The 21,490-nt window shown below is 52.3% G+C and overlaps 9 protein-coding genes across 9 annotated transcripts; 4 read left to right on the top strand and 5 right to left on the bottom strand.

The window, feature by feature from the left end:
• Positions 1 to 349: 349 nt before the first annotated feature.
• On the bottom strand, positions 350 to 2,069 carry AUEXF2481DRAFT_3640 (uncharacterized protein; the record flags this gene model as incomplete). The annotated part of the gene is made up of 8 exons (XM_013489795.1): positions 350 to 537; positions 589 to 648; positions 699 to 821; positions 933 to 996; positions 1,051 to 1,119; positions 1,170 to 1,472; positions 1,658 to 1,757; positions 1,819 to 2,069. 8 exons carry the CDS (start codon positions 2,067 to 2,069, stop codon positions 350 to 352), a joined length of 1,158 nt encoding a protein of 385 aa, XP_013345249.1.
• A 991-nt stretch (positions 2,070 to 3,060) lies between these two features.
• AUEXF2481DRAFT_28080 (uncharacterized protein) lies at positions 3,061 to 3,847 on the top strand (the record flags this gene model as incomplete). The annotated part of the gene is made up of 2 exons (XM_013489880.1): positions 3,061 to 3,063; positions 3,119 to 3,847. The coding sequence occupies 2 exons, from the start codon at positions 3,061 to 3,063 to the stop codon at positions 3,845 to 3,847; spliced, it is 732 nt and encodes a 243-aa protein (XP_013345334.1).
• Positions 3,848 to 4,837: 990 nt separating this feature from the next.
• On the top strand, positions 4,838 to 6,023 carry AUEXF2481DRAFT_46518 (uncharacterized protein; the record flags this gene model as incomplete). Its single annotated transcript, XM_013489998.1, has 2 exons — positions 4,838 to 4,946; positions 5,008 to 6,023. 2 exons carry the CDS (start codon positions 4,838 to 4,840, stop codon positions 6,021 to 6,023), a joined length of 1,125 nt encoding a protein of 374 aa, XP_013345452.1.
• Positions 6,024 to 6,407: 384 nt separating this feature from the next.
• Positions 6,408 to 7,967, bottom strand: AUEXF2481DRAFT_28078 (uncharacterized protein; the record flags this gene model as incomplete). Its single annotated transcript, XM_013489879.1, has 1 exon — positions 6,408 to 7,967. The coding sequence occupies one exon, from the start codon at positions 7,965 to 7,967 to the stop codon at positions 6,408 to 6,410; it is 1,560 nt and encodes a 519-aa protein (XP_013345333.1).
• A 362-nt stretch (positions 7,968 to 8,329) lies between these two features.
• Positions 8,330 to 11,401, top strand: AUEXF2481DRAFT_623196 (uncharacterized protein). Its single transcript, XM_013490136.1, has 9 exons — positions 8,330 to 8,340; positions 8,398 to 8,839; positions 8,909 to 8,998; positions 9,055 to 9,903; positions 9,951 to 9,981; positions 10,037 to 10,092; positions 10,144 to 10,218; positions 10,272 to 10,468; positions 10,517 to 11,401. Exons 2-9 carry the CDS (start codon positions 8,748 to 8,750, stop codon positions 11,170 to 11,172), a joined length of 2,046 nt encoding a protein of 681 aa, XP_013345590.1. The 5' UTR covers positions 8,330 to 8,340; positions 8,398 to 8,747; the 3' UTR covers positions 11,173 to 11,401.
• Positions 11,402 to 11,406: 5 nt separating this feature from the next.
• Positions 11,407 to 14,382, top strand: AUEXF2481DRAFT_28076 (uncharacterized protein; the record flags this gene model as incomplete). Its single annotated transcript, XM_013489878.1, has 1 exon — positions 11,407 to 14,382. The coding sequence occupies one exon, from the start codon at positions 11,407 to 11,409 to the stop codon at positions 14,380 to 14,382; it is 2,976 nt and encodes a 991-aa protein (XP_013345332.1).
• Positions 14,383 to 14,857: 475 nt separating this feature from the next.
• Positions 14,858 to 16,635, bottom strand: AUEXF2481DRAFT_28075 (uncharacterized protein; the record flags this gene model as incomplete). The annotated part of the gene is made up of 2 exons (XM_013489877.1): positions 14,858 to 16,457; positions 16,577 to 16,635. The coding sequence occupies 2 exons, from the start codon at positions 16,633 to 16,635 to the stop codon at positions 14,858 to 14,860; spliced, it is 1,659 nt and encodes a 552-aa protein (XP_013345331.1).
• Positions 16,636 to 17,395: 760 nt separating this feature from the next.
• On the bottom strand, positions 17,396 to 18,268 carry AUEXF2481DRAFT_64156 (uncharacterized protein; the record flags this gene model as incomplete). Its single annotated transcript, XM_013490044.1, has 3 exons — positions 17,396 to 17,707; positions 17,766 to 17,902; positions 17,965 to 18,268. The coding sequence occupies 3 exons, from the start codon at positions 18,266 to 18,268 to the stop codon at positions 17,396 to 17,398; spliced, it is 753 nt and encodes a 250-aa protein (XP_013345498.1).
• A 1,527-nt stretch (positions 18,269 to 19,795) lies between these two features.
• On the bottom strand, positions 19,796 to 21,461 carry AUEXF2481DRAFT_46516 (uncharacterized protein; the record flags this gene model as incomplete). The annotated part of the gene is made up of 2 exons (XM_013489997.1): positions 19,796 to 19,893; positions 19,958 to 21,461. 2 exons carry the CDS (start codon positions 21,459 to 21,461, stop codon positions 19,796 to 19,798), a joined length of 1,602 nt encoding a protein of 533 aa, XP_013345451.1.
• Between the last annotated feature and the right edge of the window lie 29 nt (positions 21,462 to 21,490).

The raw sequence follows: 21,490 nt of genomic DNA, 5'->3' as shown, positions 1-21,490 counted from the left end.
AACTTCCACAAACTGTGGGGTTGAACGGCGTGCCACGACCATCCCTCGTTCTCGAACCTGTCCCTCGACTTTCGACTTTCCAGTTGCACGACACACGTAATCCCCTCCATCTCAGATCTCCAGTTGGGAAACTCCAAACGCGACAGGCTTGTATACCGGTCTGAATCTCCTATCTGCAGCGCACTCACAACGACATCACTGCACGGGACGGCGGACATGCTTATACTTCGGATCACTTGGCGATTGACCGGGCCACGTATTGAACAGATAAATCATCATCAAGAAAGGACTTTTTTTTTGTTGCCCTAATATTGTATACCAGGGCAGTGACTCATACTGAACACAGTCCTCAAAGATCGGCACAGGTCTTGGGGTATTGCACCGCTCTCTTGACCCACTTCTTGAGTCTGTTTCCGTCCACTGACACAACCATGTTGACCTTTTGAAGGTTCTGTGCAACAGGCTTCAGTGCCTCTTGGTAAGCGTGAATGTTGCCATAAGTTGGGCTGGAAGGAGCAGTATCAACATCGAGATAGACTGTATCGTGGTTAGCGCGTGGTCGTAGAATGGAGCAAAGTGTTCGCTTACAGCTCGTGGTGTTCTTGATAATGGTAGGGTCCAACATAATTGCAGCGGCAGTCTCATCCCCTAGACGTTGTTAGTGCTTTGGCATAGACCAGATGTATCACTGAACTCACAGAGAGGGAAGATGGTACCGTAGTACTTGTGCATCAAAGAGGAGTAGGGGTTCTTGACCTTGTAGATATCGTCAAGATACTCCTGGGTGACGGAGACCTGGTTGGCGACGTTGCCAGCGATAGCTGTTCTCTCAGTCAGCGGACATGCTCAACTTCTGAAGATGCGTAAAAGCACGGTCTCGATGTAGTAGTGCTCAGCACTACGCGAGAGAGGTCGATTCATGGCGGACTTACTGATGTTGGGGAAGGGAGCAGTGAGCGCAATCTTGGTACCCTCTGGGTCGATCATCAAGTTGATCTACCATGCTGTCAGTGTCTGACCCGGAGATATGGCTTTGATCGAATGTCTTACATCAGAATTCCAATCGGCTTGCATGATACTTCCAGTGACTTGCAGAAGGTTACCGTCGATGTATCCTCCCTGAAAACAATGGTCAGCAAGATACGGAAATGGTGAACTTTCAATCTTACCATGATAACAAGTTCCTTAGCATTCTTTGCAAAGTCGGGATCCATGCGGATAGCCAGAGCAATGTTGGTCAAAGCACCGGCCGAGTAAATCGAAACCTGGCCAGGGTACTTGCGGACTTGCTGGATCATGAACCAGGCAGCGTCCTTGGAGGCATACGTGGTGTTGGGGTAGCCTTCGTACAGGGCAGCCTTCGACACGCGGCCTGGGTCTCCAGAAGTGGGATCATTTCCCAATGCTTCGTTGGTGAGGTTCTCAGGTGCGAATGCTCCTTCCCATGCAAGCTTTCCATGGACCATCTCCCACTACGATTGGAGATATTGTCAGTAAAGTTGTTGGATACATGGGAAAACAAAATAGACGAAGACGCAGAAATGGCAGAGACTAGGGCATTGAAACGATGAATGACCGTTCAGTCATATAGCTCCGCATCATCTTATGTACAATAATGCGATCTGAATGCTGCGAAGGAGGACAGAATAGAACTTACAGTTTGGAAGAGCTCAGGGGTGTTCAAGAGAGGATAGTCTGCACCTTTATGAACGGGAATACATGACAGGTTGCCAACCTCGAGAGTGGCTAGTGCGTGCCTACACAGCACCTGATTAGCACCCGAATCCACTCTCTGTTGTCTGAAGTGACAATATTTACAATCCACATTGTTCTGCCCATGAATTGGCAGTATCGGACACAAGACCAAGAACTTCCCAACCTGCATCTAGAGCCATGAGGTAGGGAATGAATCCAGCGACGCCCCAGTCATTGTCCAAGATCACCTTGTTCTTAGGTTGGGTCTGGTTCTTAGCCGATCTCTCTTGAAGTTGGTCCAGAGGAGCAGCTCCAGTGAGACTGGCAGCAACCAAAGAAGTGGCAGCGAAAAGCTTCAAGAATGAGGGAGACATTGCAGATAGAATATCAGGGAAGCGATTGACTTGAGCAGATCAAATCGCACCTACCTCTGGCCACACTCTTCTTCTTATATACCACTGGCACGGCTAGAAAAACCAAAACCTTGGCACGCTTATCATTAACGATATTTGCGGTTTGACTTTTGGCAGGTCGATAACTTGGAGGCGGACGCCCTGTCGCGTGGTCAACGGCGCGGGAGCCCTTTGCGGTCCGTGGACTGTGCGATTTCTAGCGATACAGTGATGTTAAACCGTGTGGGCTCGGGTAAGCGATACAGAACCATAGATCGGAAAGATAAGACTCGCATGCACCTTGATAAGGGAGATAGATGAGTGCAGAATATCGGTCATCTCCGGCGTGGAACACTGTGGCCTCCTATGCTACGGAGACTTGACCAGACAGGTAGGCGTCGAAAAACATGAGCGATCGGCACCTGCAAAGCCCAGCGCCGACCCCACCAAACAAACGATCATGAATTGTGAGACCCTTTTGAGACGTGAAGACAAGTTGAAGCTCGCTCGTACTGGACCTTCACAGCTTTGTGGTGAAGGGCAAAGAACTCGTTGTTGAGTTATGGGTTTCGTGTCAGTCAGCTGACACTGACTTGTGCGATCGCAAGCTAGCGCCACCTTGACAGCAGTGCGTTGGGATCTTCGTCATCAATGACAGTTCAGACTCAAGAACTGCAGCTTTGCACAGCATCACAGTGAGGACGAGGATGACAAAAGAACATTTGGCCCGACTGGGAATAAAACATTGTCGCAGCCGTGAATCGAACACGGGGCTCGTGCATGGCAAGCACGAATTTTACCACTAAACCACTGCGACGGTATTGCACACTCATGTTTGGTGACAGATCATATAATCTTGCCACTGGAGCTAGTCACGCGGAGACGCGCCGGAAGTCCCAGGTGAGCACGCTTGGTCAATCGAAAGTTGCACGATTCTTCGGACGAACCATCATCAATAACACGCACCACCAACATGGTGAGTACACGTTGTCAGAAATTCGGACTTACGTCCAAATTGCTAACATGCATAGGCTCGCAATGCTGAAAAGGCGCAAAGTACGCTCTTCCGATGGAGGGCCCAGCAAGCGGCGGACCTGGGCATTCTTGACACAACCCGTACACGACGACCAAAGGCCATATCACAGCAAGAATCCGTACCGACGTGTGAGCGCTGGCGCGGTCAGGTGCTGAAGGAAATCTCGCGCAAAGTGTCCAAAATCCAGGACCTTTCACTCTCAGACTTCCAAATCCGCGACATCAACGACGAACTCAACAAACTTTTCAAAGAGAAATGGCAATGGGAGATGCGGATTCGCGAGCTTGGAGGACCAAACTATATGCGAGGCGGTGGACGTGTGGTCGATGAGGAGGGTCGGGAGATCCAAGGAGGAGGAAAAGGATATCGCTACTTTGGGAGAGCAAAGGAGTTGCCGGGAGTCAAAGAGCTGTTCGAGGCCGCAAAGGTCAAGCCCCAAGATGAAAAGGCTCTGGAGACACGCTCGGATCTTCGTCAAAAAGTTGATGCTTCCTACTACGGCTACAATCTAGATGAGGAGGATGGCACGCTACTGGCCTACGAGGCACAGAAAGAGAAGGAAGCATTTGCGCATATCATGGAGAACCAAGAGGCCAACGACGTTGACTGGGAACCTTTGCCTGGAGACTCTGGAGATGGTGTCGCATGGACTCTCCCAACTGCGGAAGAAGTCGAGGCCGAGCTCATCGAAAGAAGAAAACGAAAGCTTCTGGACAAGTTGTGAAGGCGCCTCGATGGTCTACATGGCCCACGCTGTGATGGCCGTACATTTGCCCAGTGCCTCCGTAAACACATCGGATGGTCATCTCCCTCGATAATCCTGATCGCTTCAGTCGTCTGCTCATTGAAAATGATGCTTGAGAGGCATTCTGGTCCGCGCCATCGGAGTTGGCCCAATTGAATAGAGATCGTGCTGTCGGTTTCCGTCGTTTGACATCAGGACAGCTGATCCTGGAACGAACAACACCGATGGCTTCTGATCTCGAAGGGTCAGAATATTACGTCTGGGCGCCGGACCTCCTTCTGGCGCAATCGTGTCACCGGTCTCCTGCATACCAATCTATGTACTTACAAGCTACCCGCATCTACACTTTTGCGGGCTCTCTCTCTCTCTCTCTCTCTCTCTCTCTCTCTGTGCTGCAGCTTGAGTTCCCTCAATATGTTTCACTGCATAGATAGCTTTACACGCCGGGCAAATGGATAGAAGAGGATTAGACGAAAGCTCTCAGAAGCAGGACAGAGAACGCGTCTAGAAGTCTTCCTTCAGTGTTGAAACCATAGATTAGATGGTCCTCAGAAAGCAGTTTCTCCACGGCATCGTCTCTTATCTCGTGCACGTCCCATTTTGTGACAACCGACTTCGCTCTTGCGCTGCTCGACTGTCCGCGCGGCATGCTCCGGACTGCGGTCGCGGCCGGTCGAAGGAATAATAGGCAATCGGCACAGTATCTTCAAGCAATGCTACTGATGTCGGAAGAAGACTCGCAACAACGTAAAGCAGGCCAAAGGTAAGCGCATCGTGGCCGCTTCGGGGGTTTCCGAGTCGTGAGGATGGCGAACATAACTTGACCATGCTCAAGCACTTCGCACTTAAGGTATATAAACATCACTCATGTCTCGAGTACTTCTATCTACTTTGCACAGCATTCCCTCAAGAATTTCTCTACCACGAACACTTAACCCAAAGACTTGTCTATCCACGTTATATGCCACAATGGCAGTCAAGATCAACAATATCTCAGTACACAGGATCCAACCACCAAAAGGATCCAAGATCGATTTCGGTGCCGAGATCAGAGGAGCAAATTTGGAGAATCTGACAGGTAAATACTTCTTACTTCGCTCCATCCGAACACAGCGAGCTGACACCGTACCGTTCATTAGAACAAGACTTTGAGATCATCAAGAATGCTCTTTACGAGAACAGTGTAGTTCTTTTCAAGAACCAACAATCACTCTCTCCAAAAGCTCAATTCGAGTTGACACAAAAGTTCGATCCTTCTGCCGGCTCATATGGACACGGAAAGACGATTGATGCCAAAAGATCTGTGCTTCATCCTGACCTCAAGACGATCCCACATCAGCCTCAGGTGCAAGTCATCGGAAATGGGCCTGTTGCTGAGTTTGAAGGACTGAAGAATATTACACTCAAGCACCCCCACCACAAGACCTTCCACAAGACACCAATCAGCGAGGCCGATGACAGAGAAGCAACAAGGTTCTACCGCTGGCACATTGACGCAGCTTTGTATGATTTATCCCCACCCAGAGTCACCAGTCTCATGGCTGTCAGTGTGCCAAAGACCGAATACCAAACTCTGCGTTACGACGATGGAAGCAACGACGAGATGAGAGTCCCTCGTGGATCCACCGCCTTCGTAAGCTCATATCGCACATACGACCTGCTCTCCGACGAAGACAAAGAGTTTGCCCGGACGACCAAAGTACAGTATGCCGCACACCCGTACATCTGGATGAGTCCTGCAAGATCAAGGAGCGATGGTCTGGGACTCGTTTCAGACGGCCTCGAGCTCTCCCGGGAAGAGCTGCCCCCAATCGACGAGGAGAAGATCAAGATCTATCCCATGTGTTGGCGTAATCCTGTGACTGGGCGCCTTGCTTTGCAGGTTCATCCTTCTGCAGTCGAAAAGCTCCACCTTGCCGACGGCACTGTCATCAGCGATCTCAAGGAGGTCCGAGACATCGTCCACAGGCTTCAAAGGCCTGGAATCGCTCCCGAGCTGGTTTACGCGATCAACTGGGATGAAGGTGACCTTGCGCTCTTCAATAATCGAGGAGTGCTTCACAGTGTAACAGGCTCCTTCAAGCCTGAGGAGGTCCGTATATTCAGACAGTGCAATCTGGCTGCTTCAGATGATCCTCTTGGACCGGAGGTATGAGGGCCGGAGGTTGTAAAGGAAACGGCGATAGACCCCAAACATATGTTACCACTCAAATTCACTGCGCCGAAAGTACTCATAAAGCATGCTTGGGGCGTTCTATGGTGAGATATAGCAAACTTGTGCGAAGTTCAAGTAATCACATATCCTTCACTAAGAGTTGTATCCTAACGATGGTCTCACGTGGAAGCAGCCAGAGTATCTGATTATTCACAAAGGGTCAATGGAATTGAAATAGATTCGTAAGTCAGCATATGCATATAGAAATGGTAATGGTAAAAGACTGCTAGAACAAGAACATTTTGTGTTGACAAAACGGAGCGGTGCTCGCTGGTTATTACATGGGTATAGTCTGCTAATCATACTGGACGGATTCATATCTCTTTAGGGTCGCTGATTCGATTGTCTGCGTCGCATTAATTTCTCGGCATTCCTCTGCATGAAGGATTCTCCTAAGCTGCCACTAGTCTGCTGCTTGCTATAACTCGGACGTGAAAACGATCCGTACAATGACCCTTGAGCTGGCATTTCTTCTGGCATCGGGCTGCTAAGATCTAATTGAGGATCGTCGCGCACAGAAGGTCGAGAAAAGCCGGGCGAGATTGGCTGGGCAGAAGATGAGGACGAAGTGCCCAGACTTGCAATAGGGAGGTCGGGGATGGGTGAGTGACCGGCCGGGGAAACATCTTCATCTCCAAGGCTAGCCGGACTTGCTGCGCGCAGGGTTGACTCCGAATCTAGACCTGAGTCTACATCTGCATCGATGTCTTCTATCTGCATGGTGTACATATCCGAAGAACCAGTATCGTCGAATTCTTCATCCATGGAGAATGGCGAGGTCAGTTCGAGATCACCTGCGGGACTTGTGTTTGTCTGCAAAGGTTCTTTGAAGATGGTAGGACTACGAGCCGCTGATGCGAAACCAAGGCTCAAGCCTCCAGGTTGAAGGCCGGCTGGAGATGGTTGTGGAACTTCTGGAGCGGACGTGTTTGACGATGGCGGCTCTGGGGCTGTTTCTTCGCGTGCCTCTGCACGCACGACTTGTGCAGGTGCCTGGGCGTCAATGTGTTGGGCGCCAAGTTCAAGATCCGGATGCTGTTCGGGTTCCTTATGTGCACTAAAAAAGACATTGTCGCTCGGAGCAACGACTTCATCGCCCACGATGAGCGACACACGCTTCTTGTTGGAGAGTCTTGGACCAGCCGAGGGTGACTTCAGAGCGGATATAAGACCTCTCCCTGGATCTGAGCCTGACGACGGAGTCCGGGGACCCAGGCCCAGCCTGGACGTGTGAGATTTGTTGTCACCAGCAGGATCGGTGTTGGCGCGCTGAAGAGTCTGTCGATCAGGGCCAATGGCTGTAGCTTCGGCAGGATCACTCAAGGTCGGAGCCGAAGGAGATCGCTCGGGGCCTGCAGGTCTGCTTTCCAGCAAGGGGAGGTACGCAGGGGTAAAGAGGCCTAGAAGCTCGCTCTCGCGCTCGTGGCCCTTGTCACTTGTGCTTCCCGTATCTCGCTTTGTGGAAGCAGCATCTGCAGGCGTGTCAGCAGCAGTGGTGGGCGAGGCACGTCCAGACGTCTGGGAGGAGGTCGTGACGGGCGTGCGATAGCGCGTGCGCAATTCGCGTTCGTATAGCCTGAATTCCCTCTCTTTCTGCGCAATGAACTTGTGGATCTGGTCGTCCAGCTGGCGTCGCTTCTGGTCGAGTTCTCGCACGAAGTTGTCCACGTCGCCTTGGGCCTCGGCCACAACCTCGAGACTTCTCCGGCGAGCAGCATGGCGACCTTCTGGAGGACGTGAGCCCGGCGATTGATGGGCAGGGTTGGGCGGTTGCGACAAGCTATCATCGGTCTTGGCCTCTTCAGCTTCGGTGTCTCGAGACAGAGCCATGGGCATCGGCATCAATGCGGGGGCCGCCGCAAGGCAGTCGAGGATGTTGCTCATACGCAGCTTTCACAAAAGAGCTCGTCGGTCCAATCGAGACCAGGGGATTTACGCGAGAGGCGTCGAGTACCATGTGCTGTGCCTGGGAGCTATCTTTACCCGGTATGCGGCTTGGTGGGGAAGAAGCGTGGCAGCCGGTGCGATACGATGTCGCAAGCTTCAATTCACTGTCCTCGGGTCTTGTCGGCCGAAGATTGAGACAAAGAACAGAATCCTCTCAGATTGCCATGAGCTTAACTAAGAATGCCATCTTCTCAGCCCTCTTAGGTGTGACTGTCTATTGTAGACTTGCAGATAAGCGGCAGCGGCACTAGCCATGGTACATGGTCCAGGGAGAGCAGCGCACGATTCAAAGCTCAAGCTAACCCCTAAGGTAGTGTACATTGTCCTGATCGGGCACTGTTGGCGTGCGTCATTCTTACTCGCAAAGCACCCTCTGAACGTGATCTTGTTTGCACCAAAGCCACGCCTCTTGTACAAACGCGATTGGGACAGGCTGCTGTGAACGGGCTAGTCTGTGAACTCTGTCGACTCTCTTAGGCGGACCATCTTCCGTTGCTCGTTCTGACGGTTCCTACATGAAAAAGTCATCTCGGAGATTGGTAACATATCGGCTGTGGTAAACGAGTGCAACCTTTTCCACAGACAGCGTGCCGCGTGCCGCTGGCCACCACAACGTCGTGCGCCCATTAATCAGACCCATCTTTTTCTCTGTTCAGCCGCCTGATCACTGCGGCTCTGCTACGAAGCATAATCCATACCAAGGGGACTCTTCTGCCCATGGACGCCGAGGGCGATGACAGGGCTGATATGTCCTTGCGGCGAGAGCGTGCCGTAATCGCTGCCCAAGCATGTCAAACTTGTCGAAGTCGGTAAGAAATTACGAGTTCCTCGTCGCCTGTTTCCATTTTGGACTGATGCCCTTTTTCTCCGTCATTTAGGAAGTCCAAATGTGATGAGCAAAGACCCAAATGCGGCCTCTGTAGACGGCTCAGTGTTGAGTGCGTATACCGAGAGCCGCAGCCTACGAAGTAAGTCAACTTTCGGATGACGCGATGGGTTATCTCTGACAGGGGCCGGCATGTAGAAAAGACAAGACCATGGTCTACATCCTGCAGACTTTGCAACGACTCGAAAACAAGTTTGATACCCTATATGTATCGAAACCCTCGACTCCTGGAAGCAATCTTGATTGGAGTGTGCCACAATCTGGATCACGTCCCCCAGGAGTTAACGCTACCCTGAGCGCCAATGAATCACATGTATCATCTGATAGTGAAGTACGACTAGGGGCTCGACTCGGGTCCCAGTCGTCGTTTCCTCCCGACGTTTTGCGCACTTATCAACACCTGACCGTGGCACACAAAGTTCTATTATGGCCATCGATATATTTACACATTCTGAACTCTGGAATCGCCGTGGCCTCGGATCTACAGTACGTGCTCCAGGAAGGAACACCTTGGTTCATCCATCTCGAACTACACAAGCATCCAAAGACACTTCCTTGGGACACTGATATGCGAACATATCCGATGCCTAGCAGCACGGGAGAAATGAGGGCCGGATTCATAGGCTTGACACCCGAGAACGTGAGGAGAATGAGCGATGCATACTTCAGTACCTTCAATATTCTGTTCCCGATCCTGGACAGACAAATTTTCCTCGAAGACATTCTCGAGCCAGTTCTGAGAAATGGATTTGCCGATTGTGATCCTCAGGGCTGTCTCGTCCTGCTTGTCCTGGCCCTCGGTCAAACCGCCATCGATGGTGTATATGGATCGCCAATCAGCATCATAGAAGGTAATCCTAGTGGTCTACGTGGAGGTACAGCTGAAAGACCACCTGGTCTGAATCTTTTCAACGAGGCCAGGAGGCGCATGGGATTTATCATGCATCAATGCACACTCGAAAACGTGCAAATTCATCTTCTTGAGTCGTGAGTGCTGCCGTCTCTGTGGTTATCAATGCTAACATACAGCATAGCGCATATTACGAAGCTTGCGCTCGTCATATGGTAAGCCGATTCTCAATCGAATGATGTGGGCGGATGATCTGACTCGGTCGTGCAGGATTTCTGGCGAGCTACAGTCGCAGCGTCTACTTCTTGCCAAATACTGATCAAATGGTATATATCACAATCCTCCCGAATAGTACACCCGAGCTGACTGTATTTTAGTGAATCCATCGACTGGTCTACTCCCCGAGCAGATCTCATCAAGCGTGCCTACTGGGCGTGTATGCTCAGCGAGGAGTAAGACATCCCGCTCACGTGCTTGAAATATCGCTGATACTGACACCTAGCAGCATGTATCATCTCGAACTGGATCTTTCGCAGACGGGGATCCATACTTTGGAGGATCAGGTCCCACTTCCGTACTTCCACGGCTCTGAAAGCAATTACGGCAATCCCTCAGACGAGAAGTCACATTTCCAATATCATTTCCTTGCGATGATAGCATTGCGCAGGCTGGTCGCGCGGATACACGAGTCAATACACTGCTGTGAGTGTCTTGGCTAAGGAGCTCAAAGCAGAAGCTAACAAGGTGTAGCATCCAACGTGACGGCCGAATTGTCCGAAGATTACGGTGGACCACCGGTACACGTAATCAAGGAATTGGCCCGACAGCTGGAATCGTGGCGCTCGTTGCTCCCTCGACCTCTGCAATGGTCAGACAATGACAAGACAGAATTCCCGAACATGGGATCTGCGGGGAGACAGGGTACGGATTCACTCTTTTCAATGGACCAAGGATCGGTTCCGATCAACCACCGAGACAATCTGGACATCATGACAGCGCAACTGAGGACGCAGTTCTACTATGCACGGTTCATGATCTACAGGCCGTTCGTGTACAAGGCGCTGCATTTCCCCGAACTCATGACAGAAGAAGACCAGATATGCTGTGCTCTGGCAATACAATCGGCGTGCCTGTGGCCACTGATACTCGCACCGCCGAAGAACAAGAAGCGCCTGGTACCACACCTATTTACGTGGACGCAAAACTTTGTGGGAATATTGCTGATATTACGAATGACAACGGAGAACGAGTGCTTGAAGAAGATATGTAACGAGAGGGTGAACCGCAAGGATCTGGAACAGACGACGACGTTGATGCTTGAGTGGATTCAGGACATAAAACAAGTAGACGGGATTGCGGAGTGGAGTTGGAAAATGCTAGGACCACTTTACTCGAGGCATGGGTAAAGAGCATGCTGGGTGTAAGCGGAGTAGCAAAGGATAAACACAAAGTATGTAAAAGTGGTGCCAAGGCAAAGGAGGGCGCCGGGCGGTCGAGGCCGAGCGGCGGCCGGGGCAAGTCAGTGCTTCTAAATAATTATCATCAGACGACTCGCAGACAATTGTCGCGGTGCAGACACTAGAGCAGACGGCCGGAGAGTTATAGACACGAGGATGAATTGAAGCAGCCATGGACTTGCCATGTTCCAAAGCCGAAGACGAGTGCCATCAGAGGGAGCGCTCCGAGTGCTGCGGCAGCTGGCGTACATCTCATCAGGCACAGCCTGTGGTGTGGCAGCCGTCATAGCAGAAGAGCGCCGCCGCCAGACCAATGTCGTCTCGAAGATAGCAGACAATTCGCGCCGCTTGAAACAGCATCCACGCTACCAGCACGCCCACGCTGCTCGTCGCAGACTCAACCAGGATGCGACGCACGCCCACGCCAACGACGCGACGCTGCACACGCAGGCAGAAACCTTTCGCAACAACGTCCTGCCTTCCGAAGTCGAGCGAGGATACGCCAAACTCGAGTCACGCCAACCACACGACGTCCAAACCAACCGCTCGTCCAATCCTCTCCCACGACCACATCCCACAACACAAGTCACCTCACCACAAGGACAGACGCCTCGTGTACCGGCGTCCACCAGTCTACGCAGTCCGCCGTCTCTGGTCAACGCCATTGAGAAACATGGTCTGGCCCGTACATTGGCCGCTCTCGAACTTCGCTGCGAGAAGCTCGTTTCTCAGAACCTGGGCGATGATGCTTTTCGCTTGTTTCATCAATCTCTCATCTTGGCCAAGTCCGCAGGCATCTGCCCGTCCGACTTTAAACCACTTGCAGTCCGCTTGTTCGATTCTTTTCTGCTCAAGCGAAGCTTCCGCAACTGTCAACAACTGGTCGATCACATGTATCTCGAAGCATGGCCTGTCACTCATTGTCTTCACAGCTTTTCCTTGGCCTGCATTAAGCCCCTACGCCCTAGATGGTTGGTCCACATGAACGAGTGCTACGGCGAAAAGTTTGTTTTTCCTCGCACTGTCTACCCTGCATTATGCGCAGCATACGCGACCCATAGTCCCAAAGTCTGCGCCCTCCTATTCGCCAAACATATACACAGGGAACAACGTCTTACAGTACTGCTCTGCTGCGAACCTGCATGGCCTGCCATCATCGAACAAATGTGGTACACTACTCGCAACTATAGCCTTGTCGACTCGCTCTTCGAGCATATGTGCCAGTCTACAAAACTTCCGCCACTGGTCCTCTATAATGCCATGATCAAAGTTTGCATCAAGTCCGGAAATCTCGATCGAGCTCACCATCATCTCCGCACCATTCAGCAGAGCCCACATCTGGAAGCCGACATAGTCACTTTTGGCCACTTCGTCCTTTTGACGTCTTCAAACGCCGATTGGCCTGCTGTCGATCATCTGATGACCATGTTAGGCCGCGCAGGAGAAGTGGAAGCAACTCCCGAGAAACGTACTGATCTCTTCATCCCTGTTCTGAAAGCCTATGCCAAGCATCACCATCCAGAGGAAGTTTGGTCCTTTGCCTTCAAGGCGATTGACGAATACGCAGTCCTTCCCGACCCGCGCATCTTGAGCATCGGCATCAATGATCTAATCAGAACTGGTCGATTGGGGATGATTCCAGTGTGGGTCAACAAAATGAAGACTTATGGACGAGGTGCAGAAATTACATCAAAAACTGCCGGGGCCATGGTGCGGCAATTCTACTTTGATACCAGGCCTTCTCACACCGTTTTGATCTGGCTCTGCCGACGCTTGTTGAATCATGTTCCAGAGTACTGGTCCCAGAATCTGCTTAATCTACTGCTTGAGGCTGTAGCACACGACCTTCGAGGTTATCGATCCGGTCTTGCCCACAGGGAGCCTCGGGCACTGCTCATGCTCAAGGCGCTACAGGAGGTCGATTTGGATCGGCCGAGTCTACCTAAGCCTCTCAACTGGTACCAGATACATGAAGAGACGAGACCAGTTCGTGCACCTCTGCTCCTCTCCAATTCAGGTATGCGAGAGACAGCCGGAGATGAATCACTGGCAAATTTTGGTTACGAGATCGATGAAGTGTGGTCAAATGACGTTTCTTTGGCAAGCGACCGGTCAGTAGACTACAAAAATGTGCCGTCAGTTGAAGATCTATCGATGGATGGCATGCCGGACACCGCGCTTTCGACCGCCCTAAGAGCGCAGACTCTCAAAGAGAATGAGATGCTGATAGCCCTGTCGGAGGCAAGGTACGCAGATCTCCTCAACATGTACGAAAGCAGCCTTGGACGAAGTGGTCTGCCCGCGTCATCATACTCTCTAGAGATGGCAATACAGGCCCGCACGAAGTTGTCAGATGACGTCGGCCTACTTGAAGATCATATCGACACAGCCAGTGAAGCTGGTATGGAGATCACCGCGGCGCTGATACCACTATTAAGTCATCAGATACGAATCGCGACACCAGGTGCACCGATGCACATTGACGAGCTCCGCGATACCGTGCGGGGGTTTTACCGGCATATGGTGAGGAACAATGTCAACATCAAACATCATCTAGCCACGGCTTCAGCAACAGTCTTGATCCAGAACAACCAGGCGAACGAAGCAATCCAGCTTCTCCAGATGATCTATCACTCAAAGTGGGTGGGAGAAGTGCCATTTGACCTGCCAGCCATGACTGTATTGCTACAAGCATATATTCGCGTAAGCCACAGCACGGGAATCGAGTGGGTCATCAAGGAAGTCTTGGCTAAAGGCTACCGAATCGACTACACCTTCATGACTGTCGTCCGGAAAGCGCGGAAGCACGCCGAGCTACGATCACGATCTGAAGGTTCCAGAGGTGCTAACAATCTCAGACTAGCAAGGGTGCTAGAGTACTACTCTGAAGTTTGCAGAGTGAGGCAAAAGACACAGATCAGGCAGGCATCATCTCTGGGCAACAGGCTCATCCGCATCATGATCAAGCTTGCCAAACCTGCACCCGATGTCGATGTTCCCAAGCTGCAAGGACAGCGTGTTCGTCCTGATCTATGGTCACGAGGTCTGCGTCTTGCGGATGGACGTAGAAGTACATGGCGTATCGTTGGCGGTAGACGAAAAGACCCGCGCATACATCGTCGGTCACGAAGACGGACCCCAATCGTCATCAAAGAATGAGTTGAGAAGGCCAGGATATGTGGATGCAAGAGCGCGGAAGTATCAGCATTTTATCTTGCACAAGGCGTTATCAAGGAGTAAAAGGGCATCTCTCACGAGACACTGGAGGATTGCATATCTAGGCCGTTTGGCATGTTTCATCACCTGTAAATATCCATGTATATTATTTGATTGCAGCAACCAAAGCGGTTTGTGAAGCACTTATCTTCTTTCTGATGTTTGATGGTCGTAAAAACACTGTTGATGGCTTTGAAATTATGCTAATCCAGTCTTTCCTCTCTTTCCCTTGACTGTTATGCATTGCTCTCTAGCACAAGCACCGTCTCATGCTCGTTTATTTCATGCTTCCTACACACACCGCAGCTGATCACTGCTTGGCTGACCTCTGGCTCATCGGACCTGGCAAATGTGCAATCCTGCTCATCGGCTTTTCACCAACATCGGCGCGGCGAGTACTTGTGGTTCATCTACACTCTCAATCCTCGTCCCAGTTGGGGTTAGGACCCGGCGGCTTGGGGCCACCTGCCTGGCGGGCGACAATGATTTGGTCGACGCTGAGAACGGTTCTGGCAGATTCGGTTGCGAGCTTGATGGCCCATTGCTTGGTGACCATGAGATCAAGAATGCCCTCATCTTGAGCATCAAGTACACCGTCACCGTTGTTGTTCTCGATATCGACACCAGCGCCACAGACGCTGTTATCCTTTGATAACTTTGCGCTGTGGGCAGTGTATAGGGAGGCGAGAATCTCAGTGGCGTCGAGACCGGCGCTCTCGGCCAAAAGACGCGGTACCACCTCAAAGGCCTCTGCGTATTTGCGGATAGCGTATTGCGAAAGTCCAGAGGTCTTGTCTGCAAAGGCGGAGATGCGCTCGACGAGCTGCATCTCGGCGGCACCAGCGCCGGGTACGAGACGAGCGTCTCTGGTGATGGCCTTGACAACGTTGACACCGTCATCGACGGCACGCTCTACATCTTCGAGGTGGTTCTGGGTGGCACCACGGAGGACAAGGGTAGCAGTGCGGGTAGTGTCATTCTCCTGGCGGAAGACAGTGACACGGTCGCCGCCAATCTCGATGGTCTCGACAATGTCGACGGAACCCATCTCATCAGGCATGGGAGCACCGAGACGAGCAAGGGGTGTAGCGCCAACAACTCTGCAGAGGCGGCGGAGCTCGAACTTGGACATGATCTTGATGACGAGGATTCCGTAGCGGTTCAGGTAGTGCATGGGCAGCTCGCCGACAGAGTTTCCGGCGACAACAACGCGAACGCCAGAATCATGCAGCTCCTTGATGACTTGGTCGATTTGTGATTCCTCGCCCTTTGTGAAGTCGAGCATCTCCTGGGCGTTCTTGAGTAGTACGGTACCCTTGGTCTCGGTCTGTGCAATATCGATGGGGCAGCTGAAGACACCGACCTTTGCCTTTTGGACGTTCTTGATGGTGCCCTCGGGCTCGCGACCAAAGACCATACCCTTGACAACACGCGACTGCTCAATCGAGCCACCCATGATCTTGACAACGCGGACATTGTCGACGTTGAAGTTGAAGGTGTTCTTGGGCAGGACAGCGAGGACGGCTTCGGCGACCAAGTTGGCCAAAACATCCTCATGGCCGGACTGTTTGGCGGCAATGACGGTGCGCAGAGCCTTTGACAGTTCCTCCTGATCGCGCATGTCCTTGACACGGTCCACCTCGAGCTCTTCCAGTACTCTCAGAGCCTCCTGGCCGGCGCGCTCGTAGCCAACGACAATGTCGCTAGTCTTGAGACCCATGCGCAACAGCTCCTCGGCCTTCTTGAGCAATTCACCAGCCAAGACAATGACCATGTTTGTAGCGTCTCCCATCTCGGCCTCTTGCTGTTGACTGGCCATGACCAGCAGCTTGGCGGCAGGGTGTACGACTTCGAGTTCGCGGAGGATGGTGGCAGCGTCCGAGGTGAGGATCATCTTTTGCAGGTGGTTGATGACAATCTTGTTGCGTCCGTAGGGGCCCAGCGACGTGGCCACGGTGTCTGAGATGGTTCGGCACGCATCGATGTTGCGTACAACTGCGCCGTCTTCGGCATCGTAGCTGTTGATCTGTCAGTCGTCGGCTCTCTCCTATATCGACGTGGACTTTGGCGCCGTGAGCTCCGTCTGAGCTCCACGGCTCCGCTGCAGGGAGATGCAGTTCCGGACAGATCGACTCACTTCTGGTAGCCTGCCTTGAACAGGCCGCTGTTTGGCGCATTCGGTATTGAGAGCGACATTGTGGATTGTGCGAGTGGTTGGCAAACAAATAATTATGCTTCAACTGCTGGGCCCTTTTGAAAACATGCAACCACCGACGCCGCCTCACTCCCGACCGCCTGCCAAGATGTCCGTCCGCCGCAGATGCTACCCCATGGCCATCCCGACTGCTGTTGCTTGTCTTTTCCGTCTTTGCACCATCACACCTACCGCCAGACTAACTTGATCATGTTTGTTCTTTGCGTCTTTCATGTCACGAGTCTGATGGTCAAAGGTGTGATGGAAGGGTTGAAGAAACTTGTGTTTAGAAGAACAGTAGTAAAAGAATCAACGACGAAACTAGAGTAGCCAAAGGAGAAAGATCAGAAATGTAAAGGGGTATTGCGCCTCTCTGGCTACAGCATCTGCTGCTTGCCACTGTCGCCGCCGCTCTCCAGCTGATATGCCTGCTATGCTTCAGCGGATCCCGATAATTAAACAGATGAAAACAAAACAAAAAAAAGCTATCCGCACACAGGTAGAAAGAAAGAAAAAAACCTGGTGCCCGTCACTCCACTACCCAACAACTTCCGCCAATCAATTATCCTCCGGAACAGCTCAAAAAGAGAAACGAAATTATTCTTCAACACGACAATCTCCCCCAGTCCCGCCAGAGGGAGCCTTCTTACTTTTGTACAGTGCGTGAGCTGCGTCTCACCCTGCACATCATTGAACGTCCTGCGCCATCCAACGCCTCTGAACTATGCTTTTTGCTGCAATCTCTCGTCTTCTCCGTCCGCATCAGAGTGCCACGTCGAGCACTAGGCTGACATCGCTAACCTGAGGCCCTGCGAGGTCTTCCAGCACCGGGATGAGATCTAGGAGTTCGTTGTCGTGAGCGTCAGAAAACCAACTGCTGATAGGCACGGCATGCTGCGGATGGAAAATATATGATGTGGGCGAGTTGTCGATGATAATTGTCTCCTTGAGATCGCGCCCGACTTGCGAGAGATCCTTGACGTAGTTGCCTTGGTGGTTGTAACAGCTCTCACGGAACAACCTGTGGTGCACCACGTGGTGGATATCCAGCTGGTCTAGCAGCGGATCACCATACTGCGATTCAGGTCAGCCGAGTGTCATTCTGGTGCAATGACGGCATGCTGCAACTTACCTTTGAGACCGAAGCCGTGAATACGACGACTTCGTATAGTTCTCCGACCCTCTTCATGAAAGCGTCGACGCCTGGTCGTTTGATAACATAGACATTATGGTATGTCCCTTCTATTTCTACAGGGATGGTGAAGTCGGCTTGATGTAAAATCTGCTTCAAGCACGGTCAGCACGAGATCTAGATCATGGTGATTGTTGACTTGCCTTGAAACTGCTGTGAACAAGGGTCTCATCCAGATCCAGAATCAAGCATTTCCTGCCCTTATGTTCTGGTCTCACAGCCGGCAAGAGCCACTTTTGGGGCTCTGGACTGGGGACAGACGACGTGTCATGACTGGCCGTGTGTGGGTACGCTACCTGAGCCTGACGCTCGACCAGAGGCGGAGGCGGAGGCAGGTCAACTCGTGTGCCACTTTCGTGGCGAGTGGTAACGTGACCCTCATCTTCAGATGTGCCTGCTACGTCGTTGGCTGAAAGGGGTAAAGAAGGACCAACATCCGTCATCTCAATGTCGGTGTCCCTGGCCTGTTGCTCTGGAGTTCGGTCGGCGATCATGAGGTCTTCGTCTGCCATCGCTGCAACAGGGGTTGGGGCTTGGACGACGACGTCAGGCTGGGTCAGGTAGGGGACGTCCGAAGAGGCTTGCGTTTGTGAATCTTGGCTATACAGTGCTCCAGAAGCGGGTGTCTCAGTTGCTATTTGCGGAGATGCAGTGAGACCATCAGTTCTAGACAAAGGTTCACTTTGAGCGGGCAAAGACATCTTTTCGTTTTCAGCGTTCGCCGAGGGACCGCTCTGCTGGCCAGCGTATGGAGTAGTTGCAGGTTTCTCATCGATGGTGTCCACTGACTGCATAGTCGGGTTGGAGTGTGTTGATGGTTGTTGATCCACCTGAGAGGCTTGAGCAGGCACTGACTGACGAGGCGGCACATCCTGATCGCCATCCTGGGCATCGTCCGAAGAGCCGCAGCATCCTAGAAACGACAAGAACTTTGATTTCTTCTTTGGGCGGGCGGCATTGGACTGGGTGGTGGCCCCAGAGAGCGGGCGGGTCGGTTTTTCACTCATTGAAGGACGGGCGCGGTGAGATCGCTTGCTGCTTGCGTTGCTTCCGGTGCGGGCACGTGAACGTAGACTGCGTTTTGAACGACGCGGTGTGACGACGGGTCCGGATTCGGCGACGGTGAACGAGAGATCGGAAGGGTTGTGCGAGGCTGATTGTGGAATAACAGTGGCTGCGCTGCTGATACTCGCGGCTGTGGTGGTATGGAGAGATTCGGGAGGTTGGAGTGAGGTCTGAGGTTCGGCCATAACTGGGTGTGCATACGTCAGACGGAGAACACGAGCGGCATGTCGAGTTGGGCAGAACAGAACTTACACAGGAGTAAATTAATCTATCGTAACTTCTTGATGCGCAAAGGCAATGCAGATGGGTATTTGAGCGGGTGGTGTTGAGAATAAGGAACGTCGGGTCGTGGCTAAGTAGTTGGAGTGAAAGAGTGACTTGGCGGAGTCGCGGACGGCAGAGCAGAGCAGGTGCAAGAGCAGATGCAGGCGCTTAACACTCGACTACACTCGACGATGCCGGGCGAGCGTCCAGAGTTATGCGGGCGCGGACGACGACGAGGATCGTATGGAGGGGGCGGAACGGGGCGAGCAAGCGGAATCAAATCGCCGTGGTCGTCGTGCGGTCGCAGATCAAGGTCGAAGCAATGGACGATGTATGTTTGGAAGATGGGCGATGGCTGGTGCCAAGCGGCTATGGTGCACGGCCGCTCTCCCGCGTTCGTGAGCGCGCTAGCATGCTAATCTCAACTAGCTAGGTAAATTCAATTTACTCTGACCGACCACAAGAGTCGACCGCTGCTTGGTGGCAGGTGCTGTGCGACCCTTGTCGGCCTCTTGTATAGCAAACTGGCCGTGTTCCTGCATGTTCTCTGCTCCTCTGCCAGCCACCTGCATCCTGTCATCATGGCGTGGACAGGAGATTGTCTCAACCGGGATAAACAAACCCCGCCATGACAACAAAGCTTACAACTTGACATTGCTCTTTAATTGCTGCTCTGCCCGTTGGGCCCCAGCAACGCCTGCTCTTCTGCCAAACACTGCGCCAGCGGTCAACCCGCTACCTGCTCTCTACGTTAGCTCTGTTCTGCCAAAGTCTATTGACTTTCGTCACTCTGGCTTCCTCACCTCCAGGGTAGTTTGCATAGAACAATCCGCCGACCATCTCCCCTGCTGCGAAGAGGCCATCGATGCAAGACCCATCATTCCTTATTACATTCGCCGTACTAGGCGCGATTGCTAGACCTCCGAACGAAAAGGTAATTCCCGAAGTTACTCGAACGGCCGTGAAAGGTCCCTGTTCAACAGGTAACGCCCAATTTGATTTGGGCAGCTCCAACGACATCCGAGATGACTGTGTCGAAAGCCCGTCCTTGATCGATGGATCCAACTTCGCGTCAGGGTTCTCTTCTCGATGTGCACGAACCGCTGCGTTGTAGTCATTGATTGTACGCACGAATTCGTGCCTGTCTCTTAGTCCCTCCGTTGCGAGCTTCTCTGCCAACTCTTCGAGGCTTTGCGCTACAATCTTGCGAACGACGTCGTCACGGTATTCTTCCTCACGCAACCAGCCAACGGCGTCTGCATCCCAAATCTGGAACGCCATTCCTTCCGGCTGCTCGAGTATCGCTCTGCCGAACATGGCATAAGTGTAATTTCGAAGGTCGAAGCCTTCGTCCACAAAACGTCTGCCGCGGGTGTTGAGCATGAGCCCGAGTGGGTATCCGCTCTTGGTGAACTCATTCGTCTTGTCTCTGTCACCTCCATCGGGAGACGAGTCTGCGTCCCAGCTGACGCTATGGCAACCGGTATGGCTGAAATCGCCAGCTTTTCGCGCGTCTAGGTCCAGAGCTGCCAGAAGCATGTCTCCGGTATTGTAGGGAGTGCCGCGGACGTGGGCAAGCTCCCAACCAGGTCCCATGAATGACTTTCTGAGTTCTCTACTTGCTTCGAAGCCGCCAGCGCACAGAATGACGCTGGTTGCGAACAGCAGAGACTTGGAGTGTGCTTTGGTCGATTCTGAGACCTCCACACCTTCTATGCTTCCGCTCTCGCTGACAAGCAAGCGTTGGACTTTTATGTCGAATAATGTGATGATGCCGTTCGCCGTAACAGCCTCCGACAGATTTTTGATGAGCCCTTTACCTCCGTCCTTCACCGTAAGTGCCAGCCCACCCCAAAACTTCCACCGTCCATCTACCTCGTAAGCTTGACGTCGGAAACTGAGCCACCAGTCCACGTTTCCGTGATCTTTAAGCCAGCGTACAGTATCCAGACTATCGCCTACAAGTACAGCTCCTAGATCCTTGTCACTGCGACCTCCCGTCACGCGCTGTAGGTCGTAATAAAAGTCATCGTCAGTATAAGGCGCGAGATCGATCTTGTCATGCAGCTCAAGTGGTACATTGGAAACCAATGGCAGAATCGAGGACAGTCCGTTGTGAGCAGTTCGGTAAGCACCTGCTGTAAAGTAGCCGTTGCCTCCGCTCCATTCCAGCGGTGCCTTCTCGAGTATGAGGACATTGAGGGTTGGATTGTGGAGCTTGGCTGAGAGGGCCGCTGTCAGCCCAGCCGCGCCAGAACCGACAACAATAACATCGTACTGAGTTTGGTCAGGGCACCTTTGTGACATGATTTTGAGCAGTCGTTCGAGCTTAGGTT

Source organism: Aureobasidium subglaciale (assembly GCF_000721755.1).
Source record: "Aureobasidium subglaciale EXF-2481 unplaced genomic scaffold scaffold_6, whole genome shotgun sequence".
Classification (NCBI taxonomy): domain Eukaryota; kingdom Fungi; phylum Ascomycota; class Dothideomycetes; order Dothideales; family Saccotheciaceae; genus Aureobasidium; species Aureobasidium subglaciale.
Note: the sequence above shows the minus strand (reverse complement) of the source record. Positions and strands in the feature narration are given on the sequence as shown.